Source organism: Cupressus sempervirens, chromosome 10, assembly GCF_028749045.1.
Source record: "Cupressus sempervirens isolate cs-2001-9-10 chromosome 10, ASM2874904v1, whole genome shotgun sequence".
NCBI lineage: Eukaryota > Viridiplantae > Streptophyta > Pinopsida > Cupressales > Cupressaceae > Cupressus > Cupressus sempervirens.
Genome location: NC_143127.1, coordinates 234,208,585 through 234,235,154, shown reverse-complemented (window position 1 = coordinate 234,235,154; position 26,570 = coordinate 234,208,585). Strand labels below are relative to the sequence as shown.

The window sequence follows — 26,570 nt, the reverse complement described above, 5'->3', positions numbered from 1 at the left end:
GTAAAAAAGTAGGGCTCCATCAGTGCGGACTTTGTGTTGGGTAAAGCAAACCCTCATCCTACATGTTCATGACCTTCCATGCCATCTTTTCCCCCATAGATGGAGGCACCATAGGGGTGGAAGCAACCAACTTTTGAGGAGGTTCAAGAACGACTGAGAGAGGACTGGAAGAATTTTGAGGAAGATATATCTTACAAAGACTACACAGATTTGAGAATGAGATATTCCAAAGGTGGAAACCAAGGTTATTTTAATGATGATCTCTGGAGGAAGTTGAGTAAAGTAAATTTGTCTCCATTTGATGGATTTGGATCTATATTTTCCCAAGCATGGGTAAGGAAGGCCGATACTTCCAGTTGAATCCTATGCTAGAAGAAGAAGCAATTAAATTTGCGGCGTTACACTTGGAGATAGTTGTGCATGAATGGTGGCATCATGACACCATCACACTAGAGCATGATCAAATAAATAACTATGTGGAATTCACTGAGAGATTGATAGATCGATTTGATGGTAAAGATCGGGAACTCAATTTCAAAGATTTTGCACAGCTAAGTCAAATTGGATCGGTTGACCAATACATTGTGAAATTTCATAAACTCTTTGTTTTGGTCATGGACATTTCTGAAAGAAGACGGATAGTGCTCTTCATGGATGAGCTGACATAACCACTGAAGAGTTGGGTAAAGGGGTTCAATCCTGCCACCCTGTTAGAGGCCATTAAGGAAGTATAGAGTATGGCATCATCATTGGCATTATCCTGTCGTGGTTACTAACATTCCAAGTTACTGATGTTTTCGAGGGACAAAGATAATAAACCTCTACAGAGGAAGCTATTGTTGGATGAAGTTACCAGACAAGAGCTCCGAAGGAAGAAACTATGTTTCAATTGCAAAGGACCATGGGAACCTAGACACAGATGCCTCGAGAAAGGAAAGATCCATTACATTGAGGTCGTGTTCGATGATGAGGACGAACAAGAAGATATACCCACCGAAGACAGCCAACTCCATGAGGACACCAAAATGGTTAGTTTGGATCGTACGGAAAGAATTGCAGCATTGGTATGACATGGAGGAACTATTGCCCTAGTTGGTACCCCAAGGTCCACATTGTTTCGTGTATGGGGAACCCTTCAAGTACAAAGGGTTATGGTAATGCTCGATAGGGGAGCTACTCTAAACTTCATAAACTCCTCTCTGGTGAAACGAAGAGGTCTACCTACGGAAACGCATGCAGGATTTTAGGTCAAGGCTGCCAGAGGGACTCTCCTGCCCTGCACACACCTTGTTCCTTAGCTAAGTATCACAATGGCAAATCACACGACGACTGAGGATTTCTTCATAGTAGACCTTGATGATATGGAGGTTATTCTAGGCATACAGTGGATGGAGACACTTGATTAATACACTCAGAGCTTCAAACGGATGGACTTCACTTTTGTTTTCAATGGAAAGAAGGTTGGAATGGAAAATGAAGGTCTGAAGGAAGTTTCTACACATTGGTGGAGGCAATTTTTCGGCGTGATGACATTGCGTGGGTTGCACATTGTTTTGTCTTGGTGGAACCCATAAAAGGGCAACAGACACCTCCCCAGGATGAGGATCTCTAGAATATTTTGAGTGAACATGATAAAGTTTTTATTAACATTCCTCCTAGTATACCACCTGATTGAGGGTTTGAACATACTATCGAGTTGGAAGCTAGAGCCAAGCTAGTCATAACCACACCCTACCACCATCCCAAATAAATTCAAATATGAAATCGAAAAGACTATTTAGGAACTGCTGGAGAAAGGATGAATTCGTCCCAGTTCTAGCCCCTTCACGTCATTAGTGGTATTGGTAAAAAAGGACGGGACGATGCACGTGTGTGGACTACCATGCATTGAACAAAAAAGCAATAAAGAATAGATATCCCATCCCAAGGGTAGATGAGTTGCTGGATGAATTACATGGCGCAGCCTATTTTTCAAAAATAGAGCTCTGCTCTAGATACCATCAGATCTGCATGAGGGAGGAAGATGTGGAAAAAATGGCCTTTTGTTGTCACTACGGGCATTATGAGTTCCTAGTCATGCCGCTTGGATTAACAAATGCACCTGCTACATTCCAATCATGCATGAATTGCATCTTCAACAAACAATTGTGTAAGTACTTACTAGTATTTTTTGATGATATTCTTATTTATAGCAGGACATGGGAAGAGCACCTGAAGCATTTCGACGAAGTCCTATGGATCATGAAGGATTAGTCCTTGTTCGCCAAGCAATCCAAGTGTAAATTTGATATGACGGAAATATTGTACTTGGGGCATGTTGTCAGTAAATATGGAATTCAAGTTCATCAGGAGAAGATTCAGGCTATCCTTGATTGGCCTCCTTCAAAATCACTCACAGAGTTGCGAGGATTTTTGGACTGTGTAGTTACTATCGGAGTAACTAAAAGGATTCTCTCAGCTCAGCATCCCATTAATAGATTTGACAAGAAAGGGTTTCTTCCAGTGGAATGAAAAAGCACAACTCACTTTTGATAAGCTAAAAGAAGCAATGAGCACTTGTCCTGTACTTGCATTGCCTAATTTTGCTCGACCTTTCATTTTGGAGTGTGACACATCCAGAAAAGGCATTGGTGTGACACTGATGCAAGATAGACACCCCATAGCCTATGAGAGCAGGAAGTTTACACAAATAGAACACTTATATTCCATTTATGACAAAGAGATGTTGGCCATCGTACACGCACTAACCAAATTCTGACAGTATCTGGTGGGTGCCAAGTTTGTTGTTCGTACGGATTACAATAGTTTGAGATTTTTTCGAGAGCAACGAGACTTGAACAAGAGGCAACAAAAATGGGTAAGCAAGGTTCAGACTTTTGATTTTGACATTGAATATGTGAAAGGAAAGAACAATGTGGTTGTAGATGCTTTGTCTAGAAAACTTGCTATCTGCTTGCTGACCCAGATTTCAGCTGACTGGAAAGCACATTTGTTGGTAGAATATTCCAAAAACACATTTGCTTGTGAGCTAATGGATGGCAACATCCAGGATGATCGGTACAAAGTGGTGGATGACATCATTTACTATAAGAATCAGATATTTTTAGTATCGGAATCCAAATTGAAGCAGAAAATCTTAAAGGAAGTCCATAACTCACCCTTGGTAGGACACCCAGGCTTCCTCAAAACATACAGACACCTTAGGGAGAGGTTTTCATGGAAGGGTCTTAAAGGAGACGTATTGCAGTATGTAATAGAGTGTGGTTTGCTAGCAAAACAAACCTGAACATACCCTACCTGCTGAGTTACTGCAACCTCTGCCAATTCCAGAACAAAAGTGGGAAAGTATCTCGATGGATTTCATTACTGGACTTCCCAAGGTGAACAGAAAGGATTGTATTTACGTGGTGGTTGATAGACTGATGAAGTATGCACATTTCTTAGCCATCTCAGACTTTCAAGCTGCACAAGTAGTTGATCTATTTTTTAGAGAAGTTTTTCGTCTGCATGGGTTACCTCGAAACATTGTCAGTGATCGGGATGGACGATTTATTAGTATCTTCTGGACAGAATTGTTTCGATTTCTAGAAATAGAATTGTCACCAAGCACTAGTTATCACCCTCAGATAGATGGAGATTGTGAACAAGTGACTTGAAGGTTACCTTCGGAATTACGTTTTGGCACAACAATGGGCGCGGGTCAAATGGATGCACCTAGGGAAATATTGTTACAATACCACTTACCACATGTCCATCGGGATGGCACCGTTCAGAGCACTATACGTGTATGAACCCCTTTCCTCCATCGACACAGTTATAGGTGATAGTCGCGCACCAAAGGTGAGGGATTGGCTTCAGGAGGGATAGGAGATATTAAGATGCTTGAAGGAAAACTTACAATGGGCACAAAATCAATAGAATATCTACATTGACAAACATCGAATCGAGAGAACTTTCGAAGTGGGAGACTTGGTCTATCTCAGACTTCAACCGTACCGACAATTCTCATTGAAGGAAAGGGGAAAGAAAAATTAATGCCACAATTTTATGGTCCTTATCGGGTAGTTTGCTGCATCGATGAAGTTGCCTATGAGTTGGAACTTCTAGAAGGGAGTCGTATTCATAACGTTTTTCATGTCTCTTTCCTTAAGAAAGTTGTGGGATAGAATGTCGCGATAGCGGCAGACCTTCCACCGCTCAATGAAGGGAAGCTCATATTGGAACCAGCTGAGATCATCAAAGTACGTGAGAAGACCCTGCGGAACTGCATGGTGAAGGAATATTTGGCATTTGGCATTGCAAGATAACTTGGTGAATCAGAGCTCAGTAAATTGAGTAATTTCTCCATCAGAGTACCATTTATTATCATCACTACCCTTAGGATTAGAATAGAATTCCTAAACCCTATCCTATTTATGTCCTGCATATTTTGTGAAACTCCAAAAGTACTTCATTGCAAAACCTTAAGATAGCTCCCACATCCAGTATGGGTTGAAATGAATCTATATAAAGTTTAAACATGTAAGGCCCCTTGTGATCATCAGCAAATCACATCCACCACCAATCTTATCCACAGTCAAGATTTGGCATTAAAGGAACCTTGAAGTCATTGTATGATCTTCTAGCAATCTTACCATACACAAGACTTTATTCAAGAGGAGATAAGATATTTCGGTATTTTGTTCTACTGTTTGGTGGGTCATAAAAACACATCAACAGTATTCTTATTCATTTGTTGAACATTCTCCCACAAATTTTGTAAACCTACTCTTCCTGCAGGTTAAACTTAGAGCAGCTTAACTTTTACTTTGGTGCACTAGGGCTGATCATGCCCAATCAACTGTTACAACTGGTTAGGCAGCACCTCCAAAAATTTCAATTATCAAAAATCTGTGGTGGCAACTTCTACATTTTCCATTTATCAAATTCCATGATGATAAGCTATTTAGGCACAATCAACATGGATTAGTAGGAAATTAAAAAAGCTCTAGAATAAATGTTGATTGGTAGTAGGAAGCAGAAGGCAACTCTTTCCACAGCCAACTTAGAGAAACCCCACCCAAAATTTTACTTCTGTGTTCCTCTTTCCATTCGTTTTCTAAATGTATTAAACTTTATAACTAGAAGCCTTCCTTTCCCCAGTCAAATTCTTTTAGTTTCTTGCAACTTCAAACTTTGCTTCACTGTTTGTGGGAGATCATTAAGAGCTATCACTCATTTCCTAGTTACTATATCTTTAATTTTCTGCTTGACATGAAAATAAGGAGGAGAATCAGAAAATCAGCCAACATTCTAATACCAGCTCAACAGAAAATCAGAGCCAATCAGAAGGCATAAAATCCCTTTCAGTTTAGGTTTGAAACAGAAAGAAAACTTAAAGGTTGAGAATATATTAAATTTGCTCTTTTTAATTGTTTTTCTTGTATTTGGTATAGGAAAAATGGTGATTATACTTTTTAGTAGCCAGGGATTTTATCAAAGGTGTAATTGAAGCATGAGCATTTCAATGATTATGCTTTCTTTGTTTCTATTCTTTTTGCATCCTTATCTTCATTAAGATATTTTCATTGATAAATTGGACATACGCTTATCTCAATTTAGCTTATTGGATATTATTCCCTAAAAATATATACTAACTTTTGTGATGAACTCCAAATGGTAAGTTAGCTTTTTTGTTTTCAAGCGATTAAACAACGGCAATCTTTGAGTATTTGACTGTGTACATTCCTTGTTTATCTTACTTCCACTCGCTAATAATGTTTTAATACTATTTTTTGAGAATCTAGGATGGTTGGTTTGCCTGTTTAGTAATAATAGTTTCATATGATATCCTTTATAGATTTTCTTTTTTGGCTTGGAAGTAGTAGAGATGTAGTTGTCTTAATACAAATCAGGTGTTGATGCTTTCAAACAGAAAGGAAATGGACGTGTAATATAAGAAATATATAGATCAAAATTATCCTTCTAGCTAGTTAAGTCTGCAAATATGTTGAGAGAGGCATTCTATGGTACAAATACAGGATGAGGTAGAGAAAGGGGATATAGATGTGTAGTGGAACAATATTTGTGTCAATACTTTTCTTCTAACATGGAAAGTTAGCAGATATGTGTTAGACAGGAATTCTATGGTAAAAGTAGAAGATGAGGTACACAAAGAGATGAAATCTCACTATAAAAATGGAATTCTGATGGCCATTCAGCGTCCTCGTCTTCCAAGTATTATAAAAGAGTTTATCTTGCCTGCAGGATATCCAGGTGAATTTGTTATTCTGATTAGAATCATTTTTAACATTGTGATCATTTATTTTAAATATTTATTGTCTTCTGTCAAATTTTTATAAATATGTCAGTGCTAGAACTGCTGGAATTTTCATTATAAGTGACAGATAAAATTAGCTCATATGATCGAAAACATACCTAACACCTCTTACCAAACACTTTCACTTCAGTTCATGTATAAAGATCTCTTGAAATAGAAGATGATTAGTAATATAATCAAGAACATGTGAGGGTCTTACTATTAACAGACTAAAATTAGTGGCATACTCAGTTTACTGTTCTAAAATTAGTGGCATACTCAGTTTACTGTTTGTTAAATTTTTCTTGAACATGTTCTTTATGGATGATCCTACTGTATTCTATTTTTTCTAGCTTGGCGACAACTACCAGCAGCAACACCCCTGAATTGAACTCATACAAAATCTCATCTGTCAACCTGCTGAAATAAGGATAGTTTGATATTGTGTAAGAACATGGAAACCAAAAAAGCAAGCAATACAAGGTAAATGCTCACTAGAAGCTTCCATTCAAAGCTTTAAGTAGACTGTCCCTATTCACAGACCCCAGGCAAGGACTGGCGAGCTGGTAAGTCCATGACACCATGAGAGGTGATAATTAAAGGTATTCAAGGATCCCCAAGGGGACAGCCCTATATGAGCCTGTCCCTAAAGAATGGTTCACAGTTCTAGCGCTGAATTGCGAAGGACCAAATTTTCTGTATCTGTTGTGGAGTCTATCATTTTCAAACAGGTTGAAGGAATGGTGGTATCAAAATAAGCAATTAGGAACAACCATTCTAGCTAGTTTTTTTTTTTCCTTTTTTTTCTGAAGCAAATTTATATAGATTTTCATATTACAGAGTTGTTATATATTGCAATTGTTTGTAGTCTCTGAAGCGGATATTTGGCTTCTTGAATGTTATATAACATTTTGATAAAACACATTTTAGAATATAAATGCTAGCATCCCTGCTTTTATCCCAAATCGAGGCCTGCACCTTATCTTATATATTTATAATTATATTTATGTGTGTGTGTCTATTTATCTGTCCATATACATACATACGTACGTACACACATACATACATACATATAGATAGATATATAGATAGAGATATTTGATTAATTAGTGATGGTTTAATTTTGAGCCCACAACTGTACAAATCAAACATTAAGGAAAAACATATCTGCCACAGAACTTACAAATTCCCTCAGGATCAACATGCCCACCATATGATTTTATTGCAGGAATACTGCTGCAACATGCACTAATGTGCTTAGATATCACATTGCAGATTTGAATCCTGGTCTTCATGGTGAGAGGACAATGGGCTAGCTATTTGATCTCAGCACCATTCACAGGCCTTCTCAATATTATCACTTTGTTAAAAACAATAAATTAGCCTCTGTAGTTTAAAAAACACAAAAAGGTACTATGTCAACCAAGATCCATAACAAAATTCTAGTACTACAAGAAAAGATACAATTTTCTTACTCAAAGAAACATGCAACATTCACTCAGAGAAACAAAATAATTTATTTTTGGTGTTTGAGTTGAAATGGATTGGTTAAAGGTGTTCGTTTCTTTTGTCCAGATGGTATGATGTACCTATCATGTGAAGTCTTTAGGCATCATTGCCATCATAAAGAACAAATCAGGATTTCTCAAGCGTCATTGGTTTTATAAAGAAAAATCATGATTGCTCAAAAACGCTTTTGCCAGTTTCCTTTGTCTAAATGGTATGATGTACCTATCATGTGTAGTCTTTAGGCATCATTGGCATCATAAAGAAAAACCAGGATTTCTCAATTGTCATTGGTTTTATAAAGAAAAATCATGATTGCTCAAAAACCTCAAGTCGTGAAAGAAGCATTTTAAGAATCTTGGACTAACAATCATCCAAACTCCTACTTGTTCACTTCTCTTAAATCAAACTCCGTTACCATTAATTGTCGAGCACTTCTATTGTTCAACATAAGCTTTTGTAATTGAAATTTGATATACCATATTCTGCATGGTCTCATATGCAGGTAATGATGAGTATAAGGGGGAACTGCACATGAATACTAACACTTATTCAGGAATCTTTAATAGAGAAGGATCTTTAATAGAGAATACATTGTAGTATAGGAAGGAAAAGAGTCCTGCACATATGAAAATTCCCAGAACAGCTGAAATCAATTGATAGTTGAATGCTAGACAAGTAATTCTAAATTTGAGTGAAACACTTATGGATCTGATTATTATGTCAATATGAAACAGAATACAATACCAGGTGTTCTGAGATATTTTGCACCTTGTTCTTCTAATGATGATTCCAGGTTTTGATTCATGGAATAAATTAATGAAGGGTGTTTCAACTTGAGAATTGTGAGTCTTCTGCAGTTGTAAGATTCCAATTTTCTTTGTTTGCAACCTTACCACTGCCGGACACTAATGGGTAAGGTCTGCAATGAATACTGAATTAATGCTCAGACTACTCTCAGAAGAGCTTCACGCTAAAGTAGAGACTTTTTTGATGCCTTGACTACAGTCTTCCAGCAACACTTCCAATATCAATCACAAGGATATTCTGAGTCTCACAGGGCAGTTGGTTGCATTCTAAGGAATTGCATTTTAAAACTTCAGCAATGGCCAAGAGGCTTGCAACTCCTTTAAAAATCTCCACACAAGGCTTGTGAAAACAACACAGATGGCTTCAAGTCTTTCTTCCATCATCCATAAGTCTAATGCAACCATGATCCATCTTTACACCATAGATTACCGATGTACCAGAGGCAGCCAATATTCTTATCAAACATTATACCTTGGAATATTTTGATAGAGTCCCCCACAGCCTAAGAATGTTTTGCAATATTCGATCCTTTTCCAAAAGCGACTAATGGAAATGCCTTCTGAATCAAATCTTCTCTCAAATATATTTAATCGGCTCCAATATTAAATGTGAACATCAGCGCTCAGACAATAAATATAATTGTTGTTCCTCAATATTACTATAATTGACATTCATTGTCCACAATACTCATTTGTTTGGGTATATTATAGATAGGTCCATGGTCAATATTTGCCGATGTTAACTACTGTCCCTCAGAATAGTACTTATTCTCCATTGCAATACAAGGGCTCCCAGCCTCCCAATAATGTCTAGCCGATATATATTTAGTCAGCGCTCATTATCAACTTATTTAGGGCAATAGTCAAACTCCAACTACCGCAGGAATCACTGATATTGACTAAACTTGGGACAACAATATTACAACAATTGATGATTGGAGTGTTGATCTTCAGGTAATATAACTCCAGTATTAACCACAGCCAGCTTTGCAGAATCATAAACTTGAGAGGGTTGCTCAGTATATTAATATTCACAGGTGGTGATAAATTTCAATAGACTAACACTGAGGACACTTTACAAAATTGTGCTATTGAGCAGACTGGGTGGTTGGAGTGCCACTGAAACTGTCAGCGATGTATTCCTCCAAATTTATAGAATAAGATACAGAATGTAACCATGCTTCAAACCTCCCAAAAAAGCCAATAATAACTTGAATACCCTTCTCAATAAGAAGTTCAAGTCAGCCCAACAAGGTGGAAGAGGAAAGAGATACAAAGGGGTCTGTTGTGAGGTTTCCAGACTATCATGCCATTCCAAATGAGGGCCACTTATTTTCACTTAGGCAGTAGGAGCTGTGGTCTTAGGGTCTTAGCTAGTGGAAATTTCAAGTCTCCAAGCCTTAGAGGAATGTAATCTCGAGTTTGATGAAGTCATGGAAAGTAGAGAGGCTTGAAGATCATCGAGTCCTTAGTCTTGAGAAGGTTATTGGAGGCCCAAGGGAGGATCAAATTTTTGGTGCAAGGCAAAATCCTGGAGAAGAGTGTAATTCCACCACCTCCCAGGATTTTCAGCCTCAAGGTCCTCTTGTTTCCAGCATCTCAATGTAGGCAAATCAAGGGGTGATCTATTGACCTAATGAGATATGCGAGACAATGTAAATGAAAGACCAATTTGGTGGAGTTGAATTTTGTTTGTGGTAGGATGTTAAATATGATAGAATGGGATTATTCAAAGATGTATTTTCCCATGCTTTGAGGATTCCTCGTATCCTCTAGTACTTCAAAATTCGTCGCTTCTTCAAGATAGCTAAATCTTATTTAAGATGAAGTCAAGAGCGGGACATAGGTCATGGGACGAGTTATGAATATTAGAAATCAATAAAATTACTTGAGGGCTTCTTGGAGTGTATTAAATAAAATTCCTTGGAGATGGTGCAATTCCACCATCATCGAGGATAGGCAAATCAAGGGGTGATCTATTGACATAATGAGGATACATGAGGCAATGCAAATGCAAGACCAAGTTGGTGGAGTTGAACTTTGTTTGAGGTAGGATGTTAAACATGATAGAAAGTGATTCCTGAAAGATGTTGGATTTTCTCATGCTTTGAGGATTTCTTAAATACTCTAATACTTCAAAATTCTTCCTTCCAGATAGCTAAATCTGATTGAGGATTAAGTCAAGGGTGGGAAGTGGGTCATAGGGTGAGTTAGGAACATTAGGGATCAATGGAATTACTTGAGGGCTTCTTTAAGTGTACTAAAGAGAATGCCTTGGAGATGGAGGAATTCTACAATCATCAAGGATAAATTTCTTTCCCTCATTCAATCTCCACCTAAGGATGAAGAGGCCAAACATCACCCCATGCCCCAACTTATGATTGAAAAGAGGAAAGAAAGAGGAAATGAAGGAAGCTTGGTGAGGTTTTCGAGAAGTTTTTAAAGGGAGCCTTGAAGACAATTGAATAAAATCCTCAACAGAGTGGGAATTCTACCACCTAAACTCCCCTATAAGTTGTTTGTCTTTTCTCCTTATTTTTCAAAGCAAAAAAATTGAAGTTAGAAGGTAATCTGATATGAAAATGACCGAGCTTGCTCGGGAAGAACTTTGAAAATGGAAGTAAAATGAAGAAAATCCTCAGGAAGGGTAAAATTCTGACCTCCTTGAGAATTAACTCCTCAAAACCATCAAAGCAACGCTCTACTAGCATAATCACGGAAACAAGTACAACCTTCATGTAATGTCCCCATTTTTGATGATCTCCTGCGGTTGATGGAGTCAGTGGATTAGAGCGACCCTTGTGAGCTGAGAAGGTGATTTGGGGGTCTTAGTTGTAGACATACTATTGTTATTTAGTCTAATTCGTGTAGTTACCATTTTTCGCAGTGCAGTTGGTGGGCACTGGCTGTCGGTCATCTCCTGCATCGGATGAGGTTATTTATTGCATGGGCTCATATTTATTAATTAATTATTGAGTTATATTACTACCATGGCTCTTTAGTAATATTATATGTTATGAAGTGATGTTGTTTTGGTGAAGCTTCTTAATTGGAGTTTCATTTGGGAATTAAGTGCCTTTGTGGGATTATAAATATGAGCTCATTGTGAAGGAAAATGCATCCAATTATCTATTTTATTTTTATTTTATGAGGATTTTTGAGGTTGATGTTTTTCTTTACCCTTGCTGATGTTTGAGGGTTTGGATCTGAGAAGTGCCTGGTAATTCACAATTGAGGTATTGTTAATTAGTTCAGAGAATTGTCTATAATTGAATTATAGATTTCCCTATTGTTTCTTACTATGCCTGGGAAGTCAATAAATTGGAAGTCATTATAGATTTTGTGGAGGATCTTATTATCTATCCCCGAGGGTTCAATTTGAAGTAGAGAAGATTACAATTGCATAGAATATATATCTGTGATTGGGAAACTAATTAACGCTGAGGCGATTCTTGATGTTTAGGAGAAATTATTGAAGCTGTGACAGGGAATCTGTATCTGCGTCCAAACTAAGAGATGCCTATGCATTTTGTGGGATTTCCGTTTATATCCAAGGACAATGGTAAGCTTATTCAAGGCTGACAATCACTTTCTCACAGCCCGTGTCCATTCCTTTCAGCCTATGAGCACTTGCAGGCCACCGAGCAATATTATTGAGGGCCTGCAATTCACTAAACAAGGCCTAGAATCCATTAATTAAAGCCCGTGATTCATTTTGTGGGGTGGAAATACCTTCTCTAGGGCTTGTGTTTTTTGTTGGTTAGTCTGCAAGTGAAATTGGAGGCCTGCTATTGTTACTTGGAGGTCTGATTTAATTTCCAGAGGGCTGTGATCTGCTTTGAGGAAGATATATGTGCTAGTGGTGATATTATGGCTGCTACAGACTAAGCAGGCTCCATATGTTACGCAATAAATGTAATTTCAGTTGTAGTATTAATAAATGTGAATGAAATCAAGCTGGTCTAATAAAGTATTTGCTATTTCCTTGTAAATCTTTGCATTTCTAGTACTATCCATCCAAAATTTCGAAGTATTGAACACAAGTATTAAACTCAAGGAAAAGAGAAGATATAAACATTTTCCATCTATCTCCATAAGCTATAGAATTGGTTCTGAATCCAATTAAGTATTATAGAGTTTGCCTGTAAAGTGTTCGACAAAATGTTGAACAACTAATTTGTGAAGAAGTTTGATGTTGTTAAACTATATCCAGTCAAGGGTTATCACAATGGTATTAGAGCGGTTTCTTGCGATCTTGTGGGGTAGGAAATTCGTTATTATTTTAGATCTGCTCTTATTTTTGGAGTGACTAGCACTCTAGCTTTTTCCATCTATGGACAGATACAAGAGGCCAACTAGTTCTAGGAACTGATAGAGGAGTGTGGAAAATGACAAAATAATAAATGCTTTGAGGGAGACTATGGAGGGAGTTAAGCTTCATCAGAAGAGATTGGAGGCGAGGCTGTTGGCTCTGGTGATGGTAGATAGTGCAACGAGATACATGGTTTCCACTTTTAGTAGACGGACACGAGGATGCAGGGAAGAAGGCTTGAGTTTTCTTCGATAGGCGATGTGGATGAGCCTGTGTCCAATACATTAGTCACTAGTCCTATCTGTAGTCATGAGTATGGAGTTTTTACACAAGGACATGTGGAAATGTCAACACTAGCAGAGGATAGTAGCACTGAGCTTCAGTAGATTGGGGATTCTAGAGTTATCACTGTGGATAGTGTAGAGGCAATTGAGACAGTTGTTACCTCTAATTGTTCAGACTCTCGTGAGGAGGGGATTGTTATTGGAGATGGTATGGAGAGTACGAGCATTGATGTATATGATAGGTGTTGCAGTGATGATTTCATGAAGGATGCAGTGGCTTTTTTAGGGGGGACCGATACATGTATGGAGTTGCCCAGCTATGATGTTAGTGATCTGTGTTTTATAGAGGAGTCAGTGGAGGTTGTTTGGGCTTTGACATTATTGATCCATAGCATGACAGTGAGTCATGTATGCAAGGTCAGGTGGCAATAGTGGATGTTCAGTTAAAAGTTGTGGATACAAATAGTATGAACACCTCGGATGATTCGTTTGAGGACGCTATGAGCTATTGTGGGTTTGATATTCCTTGCCAGATGTTTGGTGATGACTCTGAGCAGGTTTTGAATGGGTTCCAGGATCGAAGTTTATAGGGATTTACTATTGAGGGGGAAGTTGAGACATGTAAGGAGTTTGATACTGTGAGGGCTTTCACTTCTTTGGATGAGGAATTGGTAGAGGTACTGAGTAGCTGTACCTCGGTTATTGATGTTTGCAAGGACAGGAGTGCACATGATGTTATTGATCATGGAGTGAGAAGTTTAGAGTCAGTCTCCTATCATAGTGCAGTTAGTGGGACAGAGAGCTTGCATAGGAGTTGGGGGTTACAGAGGCATCATCTCACTAGTCAACTAAAGAGGAGTGATAGTGACGTTTCTTCAGCCCTTGAGCATTATGATGTTATTTGTTAGATGTTAGCAACATATGGTTGGAATGCTCCTATGTCATATGAGCACGGTGATAGTAGTTTTTCCCTAGCAGAGGTTCATGCACTTCGAGAGGTTGTCAAGATTTTGAAGCATAGTTATTCACAGCTAGTTGCTGACAAGGATTACCTTCTGGAGTGGGGTAGCACTTGTTATGGGACATTGTTAGGGAAAGAGGTAGGTGTTTGAACTCACCCATGAGCTTGACATGACTATGAATTCTCTTCAATATACTTAGTTTTCTCTCTAGGAGTCACAGTCACGGTTGGTTGAGATTATTGTAGAGTTGGAGCAGGTGCAGTCAACACCAACCCTAGATCTAGTTCAACTACATATTGTGGTGGTTGGTGGTGAGTTTGCTATCATGGTTAGGGATGAGGGATGTGATGATGTGGTAGTCATATTCATCTAGGATATGGGTGCAGTGGTTACAGAGGAGGTAAGAGTCTCAATGGAGGAAAACAATGTGATTCCTATTGCACAAGGTTCTTCAATAGTCAGAATGGCAGTGGGGGACTCTTCGGAGGGATGTGTGCCAATTTTGGATTTGGGTAGGGTATGACTTAATGTGGAGACGATCTCTCATGGTGATTTGCTTCCTTCTGTTGGAAGCAAATCTATTTCTTCATCTCATACAATTGGTAGTATTGGATAGTTGTTAGTGCCATGTTTTCAGAGGGATCAACAATGGGTGGTGGGGAAGTAGGTTGATGCTTCCACATAATTTTTATTGCATTGAGTCATTCATGGAGTATTTACTTGAGAGCTCAGATAGGGAGGATTCATACATAGTGTCTAAGGGCACTCTCATCCGGGGCTCTCATGCTATATGACGATTGGTGGGAAAGATTGAGGAGACCTTGGCTACAATCCTTCACAACAAGGATTTTGTGGTTGGGTTTGCTAAGAGGGTTGTCCAAGGTCCTACATAGCCACAAGTTTAGAGTCAAAGATTGGAGCCATCTCTTGATTCCCAGTTTGATACTGATGAGCCATTGACAGAGATTTGAGAATTTTACTGACGTTACACTTTGAGGAGTGCTCTTCAATTCTCTTTTGATCCATAGGTAAAGGATTTGGTTTCACATCGGTGTGGGTTGGCTCTAGTTTCATACCATCCATTATTGGATGGGTTAGTACCATCTTTGGCAAATGGGATCGGTAGATGCAAGTTAGACCACTTGAAGTATAATTTATTAGAGGTTGGAGTTGGTGGTAGTGTTTCAAGTACCTATGGTTGTTATCATCTCCACAGTGCAGTTGGGTGTGAGTGTCTGTTCGATAGGGACTCGTGTTGACAAGGTTGGTATTTCAGTTGGGTTGAGTTTTGATGGATTGTTACCTCCATCAGCACCTACACCTAGTTTTTAGATGATTTTGTTATTGACATCCTTTATTTGGGTGTTGGTGCTATAGGAGCCAATTGTGTGTGACAAAGATATTGCACATTTTCACCCTTGGGATCTCGGTGGGCTGTGGTGTACATTTTTGCTCTGGTATAGGGAGGACAGTAATGTCCCCATTTATGCTGAGCTCCTACAGTTGATGGAGTCAATCGATTACAACAACCCTTGTGAGTTAATAGGGTGATTTGGGGGTCTCAATTGTGGAATTACTATTTTTAGTAAGTCTAATTTGGGCAGTTGCCATTTTGGTGGTGCAGTTGGTGGGTGCTGGCATACGGTCATCACCTGCATTGGATGAGGTTATTTATTGCAAGGGTTCATATTTATTAATTAATGATTGAGCTACATTATTGTCATGGCACTTTATTAATATTATATGTTATAAATCGATATTGTGTTGGTGAAGCTTCTTAAGTGGAGTTTCGTTTGGGAAACAAGTGCCTTTGGGGGATTATAAATATGAGCTCATTGTGAAGGAAAAGGCATCTGATTATCTATTTCCTTTTTGTATTCTTGTGAGAATTTCTGAGGTTGATGTTTTTCTTTTGCCCTTGCTGAAGTTTAAGGTTTTGGATTTGAGAAGTGCCTGGTAATTCACAGCTCAGGTACTGTGAATTAGTTCTGAGAATTGTTTGTAATTGAATTATAGATTTTTCCTACTGATTCATATTGTGTCTGAGAAGTCAATTAATTGGAAGTCATTCTGGAGTTTGTGGAGGATCTTATTATCTACCCCTAAGGGTTTGATTTGAAATCGAGGAGATTACAAGTGTATAGAATATATATCTGTGATTGGGAAACTAATTAATGCTGAGGAGATTGTTGATATATAAGAAAAATTGTTGAGCTGTAACAGGTAATTCTATATCTGCATCCAAACTGAGAGATGCCTGTGCATTTGTGGCACTGCCATTCATTTCCAAGAACAATGGTGGGCTTATTCAGGGCTGGTGATCACTTTCTCAACAGGCCACTGCACAACATTATACAGGGCCGAAATGCCTTCTCTAGGGCCTGCATTTTTTGTTGGAAAGTCTGCAAGAGAAATTGGAGGCTTGCGTTTGTTACTTGGAGGTCTGATTTAATTACCAGAGGGCTGAGGAAGATATATGTGTGAATCGTGATATCATGGCAGCTACATACTATAATCAGGTTCTATATGTTATTCAATAAATGCAATTTCAGTTGTTGTATTAATAAATGTGAATGAAATCAAGCTGGTCTAATGAAGAATTTTCCATTTCCTTGTAAATCTTTGCATTTCTGTTATTCTTCATTCAAAATTTCTAAGTATTGAACACAAGTATTAAACTCAAGGAAAAGGAAAGATATAAACATTTTCCATCTATCCGCAAAGGCTATAGAATCGGTTCCAAATCCATTTCAGTGTTATTGAGTTTGCATGTAAAGTTTTTGACAAAATGTAAAACAACTAATTTGTGAAAAAGTTTGATGTTGTTAAAGCTATAGCTGGCTGAGGGTTATCACACTTCACTACAAGCCCAAAAACATGAAAATTATAAATGAGTTAATCAAGGATTGAAATAAGATTTTTTTGCTGTGATAAAGTGATAAGAATCCTTGCTGAGGGCGGAATTCCTTTCCTTCTGAGGAGTTTTGGTCTCTGAAAAGATAAGAATCTTTACTCAAGCAAAGACATGGGCAACCTTTAACATCAAAAATTGTCCCTTCTAATCTGATTTGAAAGCACAAAGTAAAACAAGGTAGATTTGAAGTTGAGAAAAACAAAATTGGAGCAAAGGCAAGTGAGAATCCTTGGGAAAGGCAGAATTCTGCTCTCCCTGAGGATAAAATCCTTGAGCATGGTGGAATTCCACCCTGGGTGAGGATTTATTTAAATTATGATGAACAGCAATCTAGAGGAGGGATATTAATCAGTTTCTAAAAATAATCATTTCCCCTTATTCAAGTTGGGATTTGAGGTGAATCATTTAAAAATATTTTTTTGTAGTAAAAGAAGCTAGGTTGGCCTGCCTTGGGGTATGTGCCTTTTCAAATGACTAATGCCTAGATAAGGAAAGCAGTCTAATTGATTTCTAACCACAAACAAATCAGTCCTCTCTCTGACCCTAAGCGGCGAATTAGCAGCAGTAAGACAGCAAATTACATCCAAAAAAGGCAGTGAATTATCTCATAGGAAGGATAGACTAAGATTGCAAGTAGCAGATCGATAAGGAAAATTTTGAAGTTTCTTGGCAAGCAGTAGTTTTGGGCAAGTATTTTCTAAACAAGGCAGATTCTCAAAAAAATCAGAGATAAAGTGAGGAAAAGAAGGCGAAATCTGTGCATATTACACATGAAAAGATTTGTTTGTTCCCATATTTCTAAGAGGAATCTACATCATGTTGCACCACTAGGACTATCTTACCAACAAAATCAGGGTTGGAGATAGGCTAGAAGAAAGAGAATTTAGCCTTGACTTTGGTAAAATCTATCTATTGGCAAGTTAGCTAAGGTAAGAAATTGGATGTTGTCATTAATGGAAACACTATGAAAGGCTAAGTTCACTTATGATAGACATATAGTTTGGTATGTTAATAAAGAAAATTGTCTAAACATAAAAGGAAAAACAGGGTACAGGCTGACTGTTTTTGTTTGCGAGCTTGACTGGAAGCAGATATGGGTCTACAACTTTGGTCTATGCTAGAATGAAGAGTCTAAATGATACATCTATGTTCACTTAAGTTGGTATGACAATTGGCACATTTTTTGGATGGTTAGTCAGTTACCAGTTTGTCATTGCAGAGGTAGAGTATATGCGACATTTTTGGTATTTTGGCTAAGGCCAATTCAAGGACTTTGAAATTAAGGGACAACATCCTAGATGTTAACCCTTACTTAGCAGATATTAATATTATGTTTTGGTAACGTGTTGATCAATTATTAAGGCCAACTGAACGGAGGAGTTAAGGAAAAGGGTTTACGTGCAGATCATTTTGATTAGTGAAGTTGCCAATGCTTATGCTATGTTATGAATGTTATGTGCGAGCTTTGTTTATGTCGGTTGGATTATGTTTTGATGGTCAGAGCAAAGTAGAGGTATATGGGCATGAGCAACTGCAAGGAATAACAAAGGACTAATCAGATATTTGAGATATCAGTATAGCCAAGTTTTGGTATTTTTTCTATACTACTTGTAAAGTTGTATGTTTTTCTAGAGCAACGAGCTCACCATTTTGTAATACAATTCCTAACAGGGTCGAGGCCTCTATTAAGGTTTAAGTCCTTTGACAAGGACATATACACTATGTATGCAATAAACTCCTAACATGGTCAAGATCTTTAACAAGGTACTTTTGATTGGTGGATCATTTTGTGGGTACCATCCCCATAGAGGTTTTCCCTTGGAAAAGGTTTACCTAGTTAACAAAATGTGGTGTTATGAGTTTTATGTGGGATGGTTATTGTTGCTATTTAGTTTGATTGTTTATGTATGTTGAAGATTAATTTATGATATCCATATATGGGCAAAAAGTGTTAGAATATTGATTCACCCCCCTCTCAGTATTGCCTATTTGTAACACTATTTTGCTGTTCTTGTTTTGATAATGTTTCAGTTTTATTTTGTTAAAAGTTTTAGATTTCCTTCATTTTATGCTTGTTGCTCCATGAGCTTAATTCAATTTCTCTTGTTTTGCAATGTCGATCTCGAAGAAGGAAAGGCTTGTGGAAGGAAAGAGACGATGGCAAGGAGATATTCAAGACTTCAAGTGGTGAGATCAAGCTCAAGAGCTCCAAGCCCAAGGTCGAGGATTCTGTTGGTGTTTTTAAACTACCAAGCAACAAAATATTTGATACCAAGATGATGAAGAAACACTTAGTCTAAGGGTTAGCTGTTTCCTATGCTCAATTAAGAATTTCTCAAATCTGGACCCAACTTCAACAAAACCACAAGGATTTTCTACTCTTTAGATTTTGCATAACCAAGGTGGGTGCACCTGAGGGATAAATTGATTCAATACTAGATACTATCTTCACACTTCATTTATTTACCAATATTCTTTTACAACACTCATCCCTCGCAGCAGATATTTGGTCATAATTCTTCTCAGATTTACATATAATTCTGGGTAATAGCAACTAACCAAAACACATAAATTAAACGCAACCAAGTACTGACCAACTATGATATTCTTCATACATTAAAGTGAAATTGATTTGATTTTTGAGATTTTGCTTGATGCTTATCCATGATCTCTTCATATGCAAACTGAAATATTTGCTCAGTGCCTCATTCATTGGGATTCAGAGTCTACCCAACTATTTTGATCTAATTGATTGCATTACAATCAATATTATCAGCAATCTACCCTAAAACTCATTCTTATGCATATCCTTCTTACTGCCTAGAAATCCTATCATATCACTGAAGCATTTACTTAATTCATTGAATTAAAAGCAATAGCAAATTGATATACAACCTATCCTAGTTGCATTAAATTAAATAAACTTTGCCCATACAACCTCAAAATAACTAGTCAATAACAATGGAGACAAGATTAAGAGGAAACAGATATGGTGGTATTTCATCTTTGTATTAATTTTCATTGAAAATCATTTAACATTGGAATAGACCTCGGAACAGCTCAGGACAAGACAACATGATCCTTGAATGGTAATGTATTCTCAGATTTGCAGAGAAAAATACATCACAAAATTAACATCAAGAAAACTAGACCGAATGTAAACCTAGCAAAAACTAAAAATTACATAATAGTTCAGACCCTTTCTCTAGCCTTGGGATCTCATTTATATAGCATGAGATTCAACAAGCTTCAGGCGTAGAGAACAATGACAACTATCGTTATGACAAAAAGATATTTACAAAAGGTTACTGTCAAAAAAGACAAAATTTGGTGCAACAGAATGATTTACATCATGAATATTCCTTTTGTGGGACCAGTTTTGCTGCGGCTTCTTTGTTGCTAAGGAGTTTGTGATTGGCCTTGATTTAATTATCATTCCTCAGAGTGTGTGACCATTGGACTTACTTGTGATGGACTAGGTTTTGATATTTGAAAGCTGAGTTTAACTCGTGGTTCTCCATCCAGGTCATCCTATACTGACAAACTAACAGTTACACTTGATTCTTATACAGCCAAGTCATCAATTTGAACTTCTGTACTTGTTACTGTAGTTGATTGTTTATCTTTCTCTTCTTCTGCTTTAATTGATGCATCAATTATTTGTAGTTCATCTTGGTCCACCTCATCTTCATCAATTTCACCGAGTACTAATTGTTTTGAATGTACAAAATCTGCCATCCACTTGTCAAAAAGTGTGTCATCTGGCCAATTAAAACTCAATATTTCACATTGCTTCTTTAAAACATATTCTCCTAATTTACTTATTTCAACAAATTCCTCCTTAAGAAAATCAAAGAATATTTGAACTTTAACAACTTTCTCAGTTGTTTTTGCCCACCATGCATGCCCCTTTTCATTTACGACTCTGTTAAATCTAAGGCATAACAAATCATCCAATTCTTTGGCCCATTCTTCCTTGCCTTTTAATTTATCTATTTTCCTAAGTGCATGGGGGAAAAGCTCAAATTTTTCACCAAGATACTTTGAGAAGTAGATTATGATTCTCTTCTGCACTACAACCCTCTTATCATCAAAATTAGAGAGATCATTAGTCATGTTAAAGCTTTTTTCTATTTGCTCACAAGATAGACTAATGACTAAAAAACATAGAAGAGTGATATCCTTGTCCTTGCTATTCCATTTATTCACAATTGGCTTCAAAGCAACCTCACTACTTTTTATCTCATTCCATATGTTCATTATCTTTACCAACTGCTCATAAAATGTAGGCCAGCCAATCTTATCTACCAGATACATGATGTTTTTCTTATTTTGTCCTCATATTGGATATTCAATTCCACATCTAATGCCCAAAGTTTGCTATTCTCCTCTTCACAATCCTCAACTCTATAAAATTAAGGTCTCTGTGGAGTATCCGGTAGCTCTATGAGGAGAGTTGATGTGAAAGGTTCAATTGGGGGATGAGGAGGATAAGTAATCTTGGGTTGGTTGGATTCTCCCACTATTCTTTTTCCAAGTTGCTTGTCCATTTGGGCCATCTAAGCCTCCAATTGATGTATCCTATTTCCTCTTTTCTCATATGCCTTTAGCATCTCTTCAAATCTAGCATTTAGCTCCATGAATTTATTCTTGTCTTTTGCAGCAACAACTCCACAATCCGCCATTTCTTTGGTCATTAGAGACACCTTTTCACTATCTACCTCTTCTGCCCTCTTCAGTATTTGAGGCTTGTTGCACCCTAGTTTTATCCCTTTTTGGATGGACCATATCACCAATGCTTGATGATCATTACTGTACTTCAATCCTTTATGGGCCTGCAAGACCTCTTCTTCAGTTTTGAACTGAGTATCTTTCGCTTTCGTCACAACATCCAAAACCATGGCATTTGCAATATCCCATTCAGGTAATATCAAAATTCCTGAATCCTTTAACAATTGTCTCCCCCTTTAGGGGTTATCTGTGCAAACTACTCCATGAAACTGGCTTTAACTTCTTCAATTTCAGAGTCCTTTTTACCGGGTTCCTCTTCTTTGATCATTTTACACTTGGCCTCGAAATTATCAATATTTCTACTCCACAAGAATTGAGCAAATGCTCTTGACTTGACAAGACTCTCATCATCAATAATTTTTTTAGAGGCTTGTGCTATTACAGGATCTATTTCCTTACCTTTGTAATCTCCCATAGTGAGAGCTAGTGTTGGCATAGGAGGTTCCTTAGGTACTTCTATACTTGCTGTTGTAACTACAATATCCCTCTCTCCTCCCATTTATCTCAACTACTCTCTCAAGGTTACTTCATCATCTGTTCGGAGTGGGGTCTAGGTAGGGGAGTATTCTTCAACCTTAGAAGATGATCCCTGCTCCAATTTCTGTTTCTTAGGTGCAGATGTAGCAGGTGGGCTTTTAGAATGTGGTCTTTTGTATGGAGGAACATGCTGTACACTTCTGGCCACTATATACCCGGCTTTTTTTTGCAATGTGTATTGCCTTGGGTTCAAAATCATCTTCCTTGCCAATCTCTTCTCCACCTCAATGGCCTTATCAGGGTGTGCTTGTGTCAGAATTTCCTTCTTCTCATTCAAAGTTTGCATAAACCCAACAAAGCTATCCTTCAACATATCTATTTTCACACCCCAATATTTTCTATCAGCTAGGGGACCATAATTTGGCTCAAAAGCATTTATAAAATCTAGGACCTTGCTGTATACTTTCCATTTCTACTTCCTAAGTTCCTACTTTTGTAATGAGAATTTATTTCTAACTATATCCTCAGGAAAGTATACCATATGCTTATGAGCTTTGGCTTTAGTTCTTTCTCTGAATAAGTCATAAAATCCCTCCGGGTCTTTAAAGTGAGCACGGGGTCGAGCCATTTGATATTTATCTAAAGATTTCTCCAAATGCCTCCATCCCTTTTTGACAAAAACAAAATTGTGCACAATAGTAACTTGGGGAAAGAAAGCACCTTTGGATTTTCCCAACAATCCTCTTTCTTCCATTGATCCTATCTACCATAGAAGTTCAGCAGTTCCTACTTTCAAATACACTTGATAGGGTAGCACATGTGGTTTTCCAAGAAAATCATGAACTCTGAATACAGTAGACATTGCATATGGGATGATGTCTCCCCAATTGTGACTCACCATCAACCCTTTAGCATGATCTTTTGGTCTGATCAGTTCTAGTAGAGGTTGTGGTATCCTAGGGCTATCTCCTACTAATAACATTCTAAGCCTGGAGGCAAAATATCTGTCAAATCTGACAAAGCTTGCATCAGTTACCTCCCATGTCATATCTGCACTCCATAATTGGACAAGGAGTTTTTCTCCATGTCTTTCCAATTCCAATTTCATTTCTTTAGAGAAAAAGGTAACTCCCTTATACAAGCATATGCACATCAGCATGGAGTACTAGCATAAGGGCTTATTAACTTTAGCCTTTGCAATACCTATTAACTTAGTATGAATTTCCTCTGCTAAGAGAGTAGCAAAGTCAAAAATAGAACTCATACCGTACTGAAGGGTTTGGGCAATGATGAAGACAATGGAACCTCGGATGTGGTCTTGCTCATCCATGCCAAAGATCTTGCAGAGAGATACAACACCTGTGCTCTAGGATTGAAATACTTTTTCAACAATGGCTCTGGAGTGTTTGGTGTAACCAGGGGTAATGATCCTATTTTGACAAAATGCTCTTGTAATGGTCCTCCCCTTAAATATACTCTCTGTGTATCATACCTAGCCTGGAGGTCTTCCATATCTATCTTCTCATGGACTGCATGGTTAGGGTTTAATTTGAAAATCTCTCTGATTAATTTTGGTGAAACCCTAAAAAGATTATTACCAACATGATTCTTCACAATCTTGGTTATTGGATCATATTTCTTTGACATTATTGCAAGCAAATCATCATCAAAGAAAACTCTTGGGATAATTTATTTGCCAATGTCAAATTCCCATACATTATTCAGGTGACTATCTAGTCTTCTCTCTACAAACCATTTACGGAAAAACTCTAATCCTCCAACAGATACTCTGACATCTCTCAACCAGTTTACTTTGTCATAAAAGCCCTCGCTAACCAATAACCTAGGGATCTTTGGAATAAATTCTTTTCCCTTAGCAAGCTTATTCATGGATTGTGGCCTTTGCTCTAAAAGATCATCATGTACAACCCTTTTTAAGTAATCTTCCTTCCCTGATTTGATAATTATCTTACTGTGAATATATTTTCTCAATTTTCCAGAAACCCAAGATACTCACTCGATTTTTTTGTTTTTTCCTCTGAAAACCGCTTAGCAGCAAATCGAAACCCTCAGAAAATTTGCGCCCTTAACTCTGAAAATCTTCACTTTGTAAGAATTCTGCAATTTTAGTGTTCAATAATAGAAAATCAGAATTCTTATTGTCAAATTAACCTCACATGAAATAGCATTGATTAGAATTAATGCCCCAACAGTCATATTTCATGTCGCATTGTGAAGTTTGAAATTCAACCGTTGATCTTCACAAATCGGATGACTTAGCTTTAAACTCAAAATGACTGTGTTACCTTTTTGTGAAACTAGGCACACGTCAACAACACGCTTCCCTGCATTTGCTAGAGTTCGAGCAAGTTCAAATTGTTGGAAAACGCTGATCGTCGATCTTTATGAGATTGATGATCATGAAAACATTTGGAATTTTCTACGTTTTCTTTTAATATTTTGGGCCCACTTACACAATCACCCTCTAGCTCATTAAAAACGTAAATTGCTCAACAAATCAGCATAAGACATTTCAGCATGCGTCCCAACTCAGCATTACTAAGCAACCTTTTGAACGACTGACCCCACTAGTCCACATGTCAATCAGGCACTTCCTCGCTTTTGTTAAACATCGAACACCTTCATAAAGAGGGAAAGTGCTCTCCGTCGATCTTCAAACAGTCGGCAGTTCCATAAGATTCACCCTGTTTGAAATCTAGTCAGCAACAACAACCAATGAAAATGAGTTATCTTTTCCAACATGTCTTGAAAACCCGGAATTATCCTGACGAGTCCAACCTTTGTGGCTCATTAAAGAAATGACATCATCATGTACATGTGTCATGTAGGTGCTTCCCCGCATTTGCTAAAATTTGAGCAAGTTCAAATTGCGAGAAAGTGCTCATCATTGATCTTTCTTTGATCAACGGTTTGTAAAGGTAAAACCCACCGCAATTAAAACACTTTCAAAGAACATTGGGAAATCAATACGAGGTTAAAACCACGGTTTAAAACAAAGGTTAAAAGCAAAAAGATTTTTGGGAAAGTACTTAAAATAAACACGAAAAAAGGAAAAAGAATTTCTTAATTCGTAAAGGCTCCCGCATAATTTTTCAAAATAAAAGAATACTTTCCTATTTTATGAAAACTAGGGCATAATGATAAGGGTTTCATTAAACTTAAAATTATTATCTTCGTGGACATTAATATTATTATCTTATCTTATCTAAACTTAAAATTTTCATTTAGGGTTTTTAACACACCTTATCTTTTAAAATTATAAATCCACTGGGTTTTCACTATGAAATGCAACAAAATTATTAAAATTGAAAAACCAGGTCGGCGGATTCCTAGCGGGAAAGAAGATTTAGAGTCAAATTATCAAAGGACAAGCTCAATTCAATATTCAAGTTTGCAAATGCAAGTTCAAGTTATGGCAATGAGAAAATTTCCATGAAAGATGATGAGGAAGATTTGAGAAGATAAAGCAATTTGGGAATATGCCATCACAATCAAAGCCTCTCATCACCTAAAGGATTTATCAAGTCTACAAGATGAGGATGATGAGGTGGCACCTAGTTGTCTTGTACAAATCAAAGAATTCTAGTTACAAGCACATCCAATCATATCATGCCAAGTGTACAATTTTGTCATTGGATCTCCAAAACTTTGTAATTTTATAATTGGTCCACATGGTCCAGTGCGTTCCTATAATTGGTTGATAATGTAGCAACCTAATTAGGGTTTTTAGGGACTAATCTAGGCCCTTGATCTTGAATTCATCTTGACACTTCATTATAATTAAATGAAGGGCCAAGGTCTTCTCATTTGTAAGGAGTTAGACATTGGATTAGATTAGATTAGAAGATATTAGATTAGATTAGGTTAGCTATGGGAGAGACTTATTAAAGTTTTTGCTATAATGCTATTAAAGTGATTGATGATTCATTGTTTGTCATAATGGTGAATCACTTAATGTTACTTTGATGTGTTGCATGGTTTCCGCAATCCTTGCTTGGAGTAGATATCATTTCATGTTGTTTAGATCTTAGTTCAATGAAATAAATTGTGGATGTTTTTATGATTGAACTAGGCCACTAGCCTCTTGCTGATTGTAAGTGAATAATTAGTGAAAGTACTTATATTCAATTGATATTCAATCTTTGGTTTGCATCCATTGATGAAATTGAAGAGGAGATAATGATATGAAAATAATT

The 26,570-nt window shown here is 37.3% G+C and overlaps 1 protein-coding gene across 2 annotated transcripts in view; it reads left to right on the top strand.

Moving 5' to 3' along the window:
• Positions 1-26,570, top strand: part of RUS5 (root UVB sensitive protein (Protein of unknown function, DUF647)) — a 165,636-nt gene that overhangs the window by 56,853 nt on the left and 82,213 nt on the right. Inside the window, exon 3 of one of the 2 annotated variants that reach the window (XM_089803951.1) lies at positions 6,101-6,255. In XM_089803951.1, coding sequence (XP_089660077.1) covers positions 6,101-6,255 — 155 coding nt within the window. The remainder of the gene's footprint in view (positions 1-6,100; positions 6,256-26,570) is intronic. The other variant, XM_089803952.1, reaches the window with a different exon arrangement.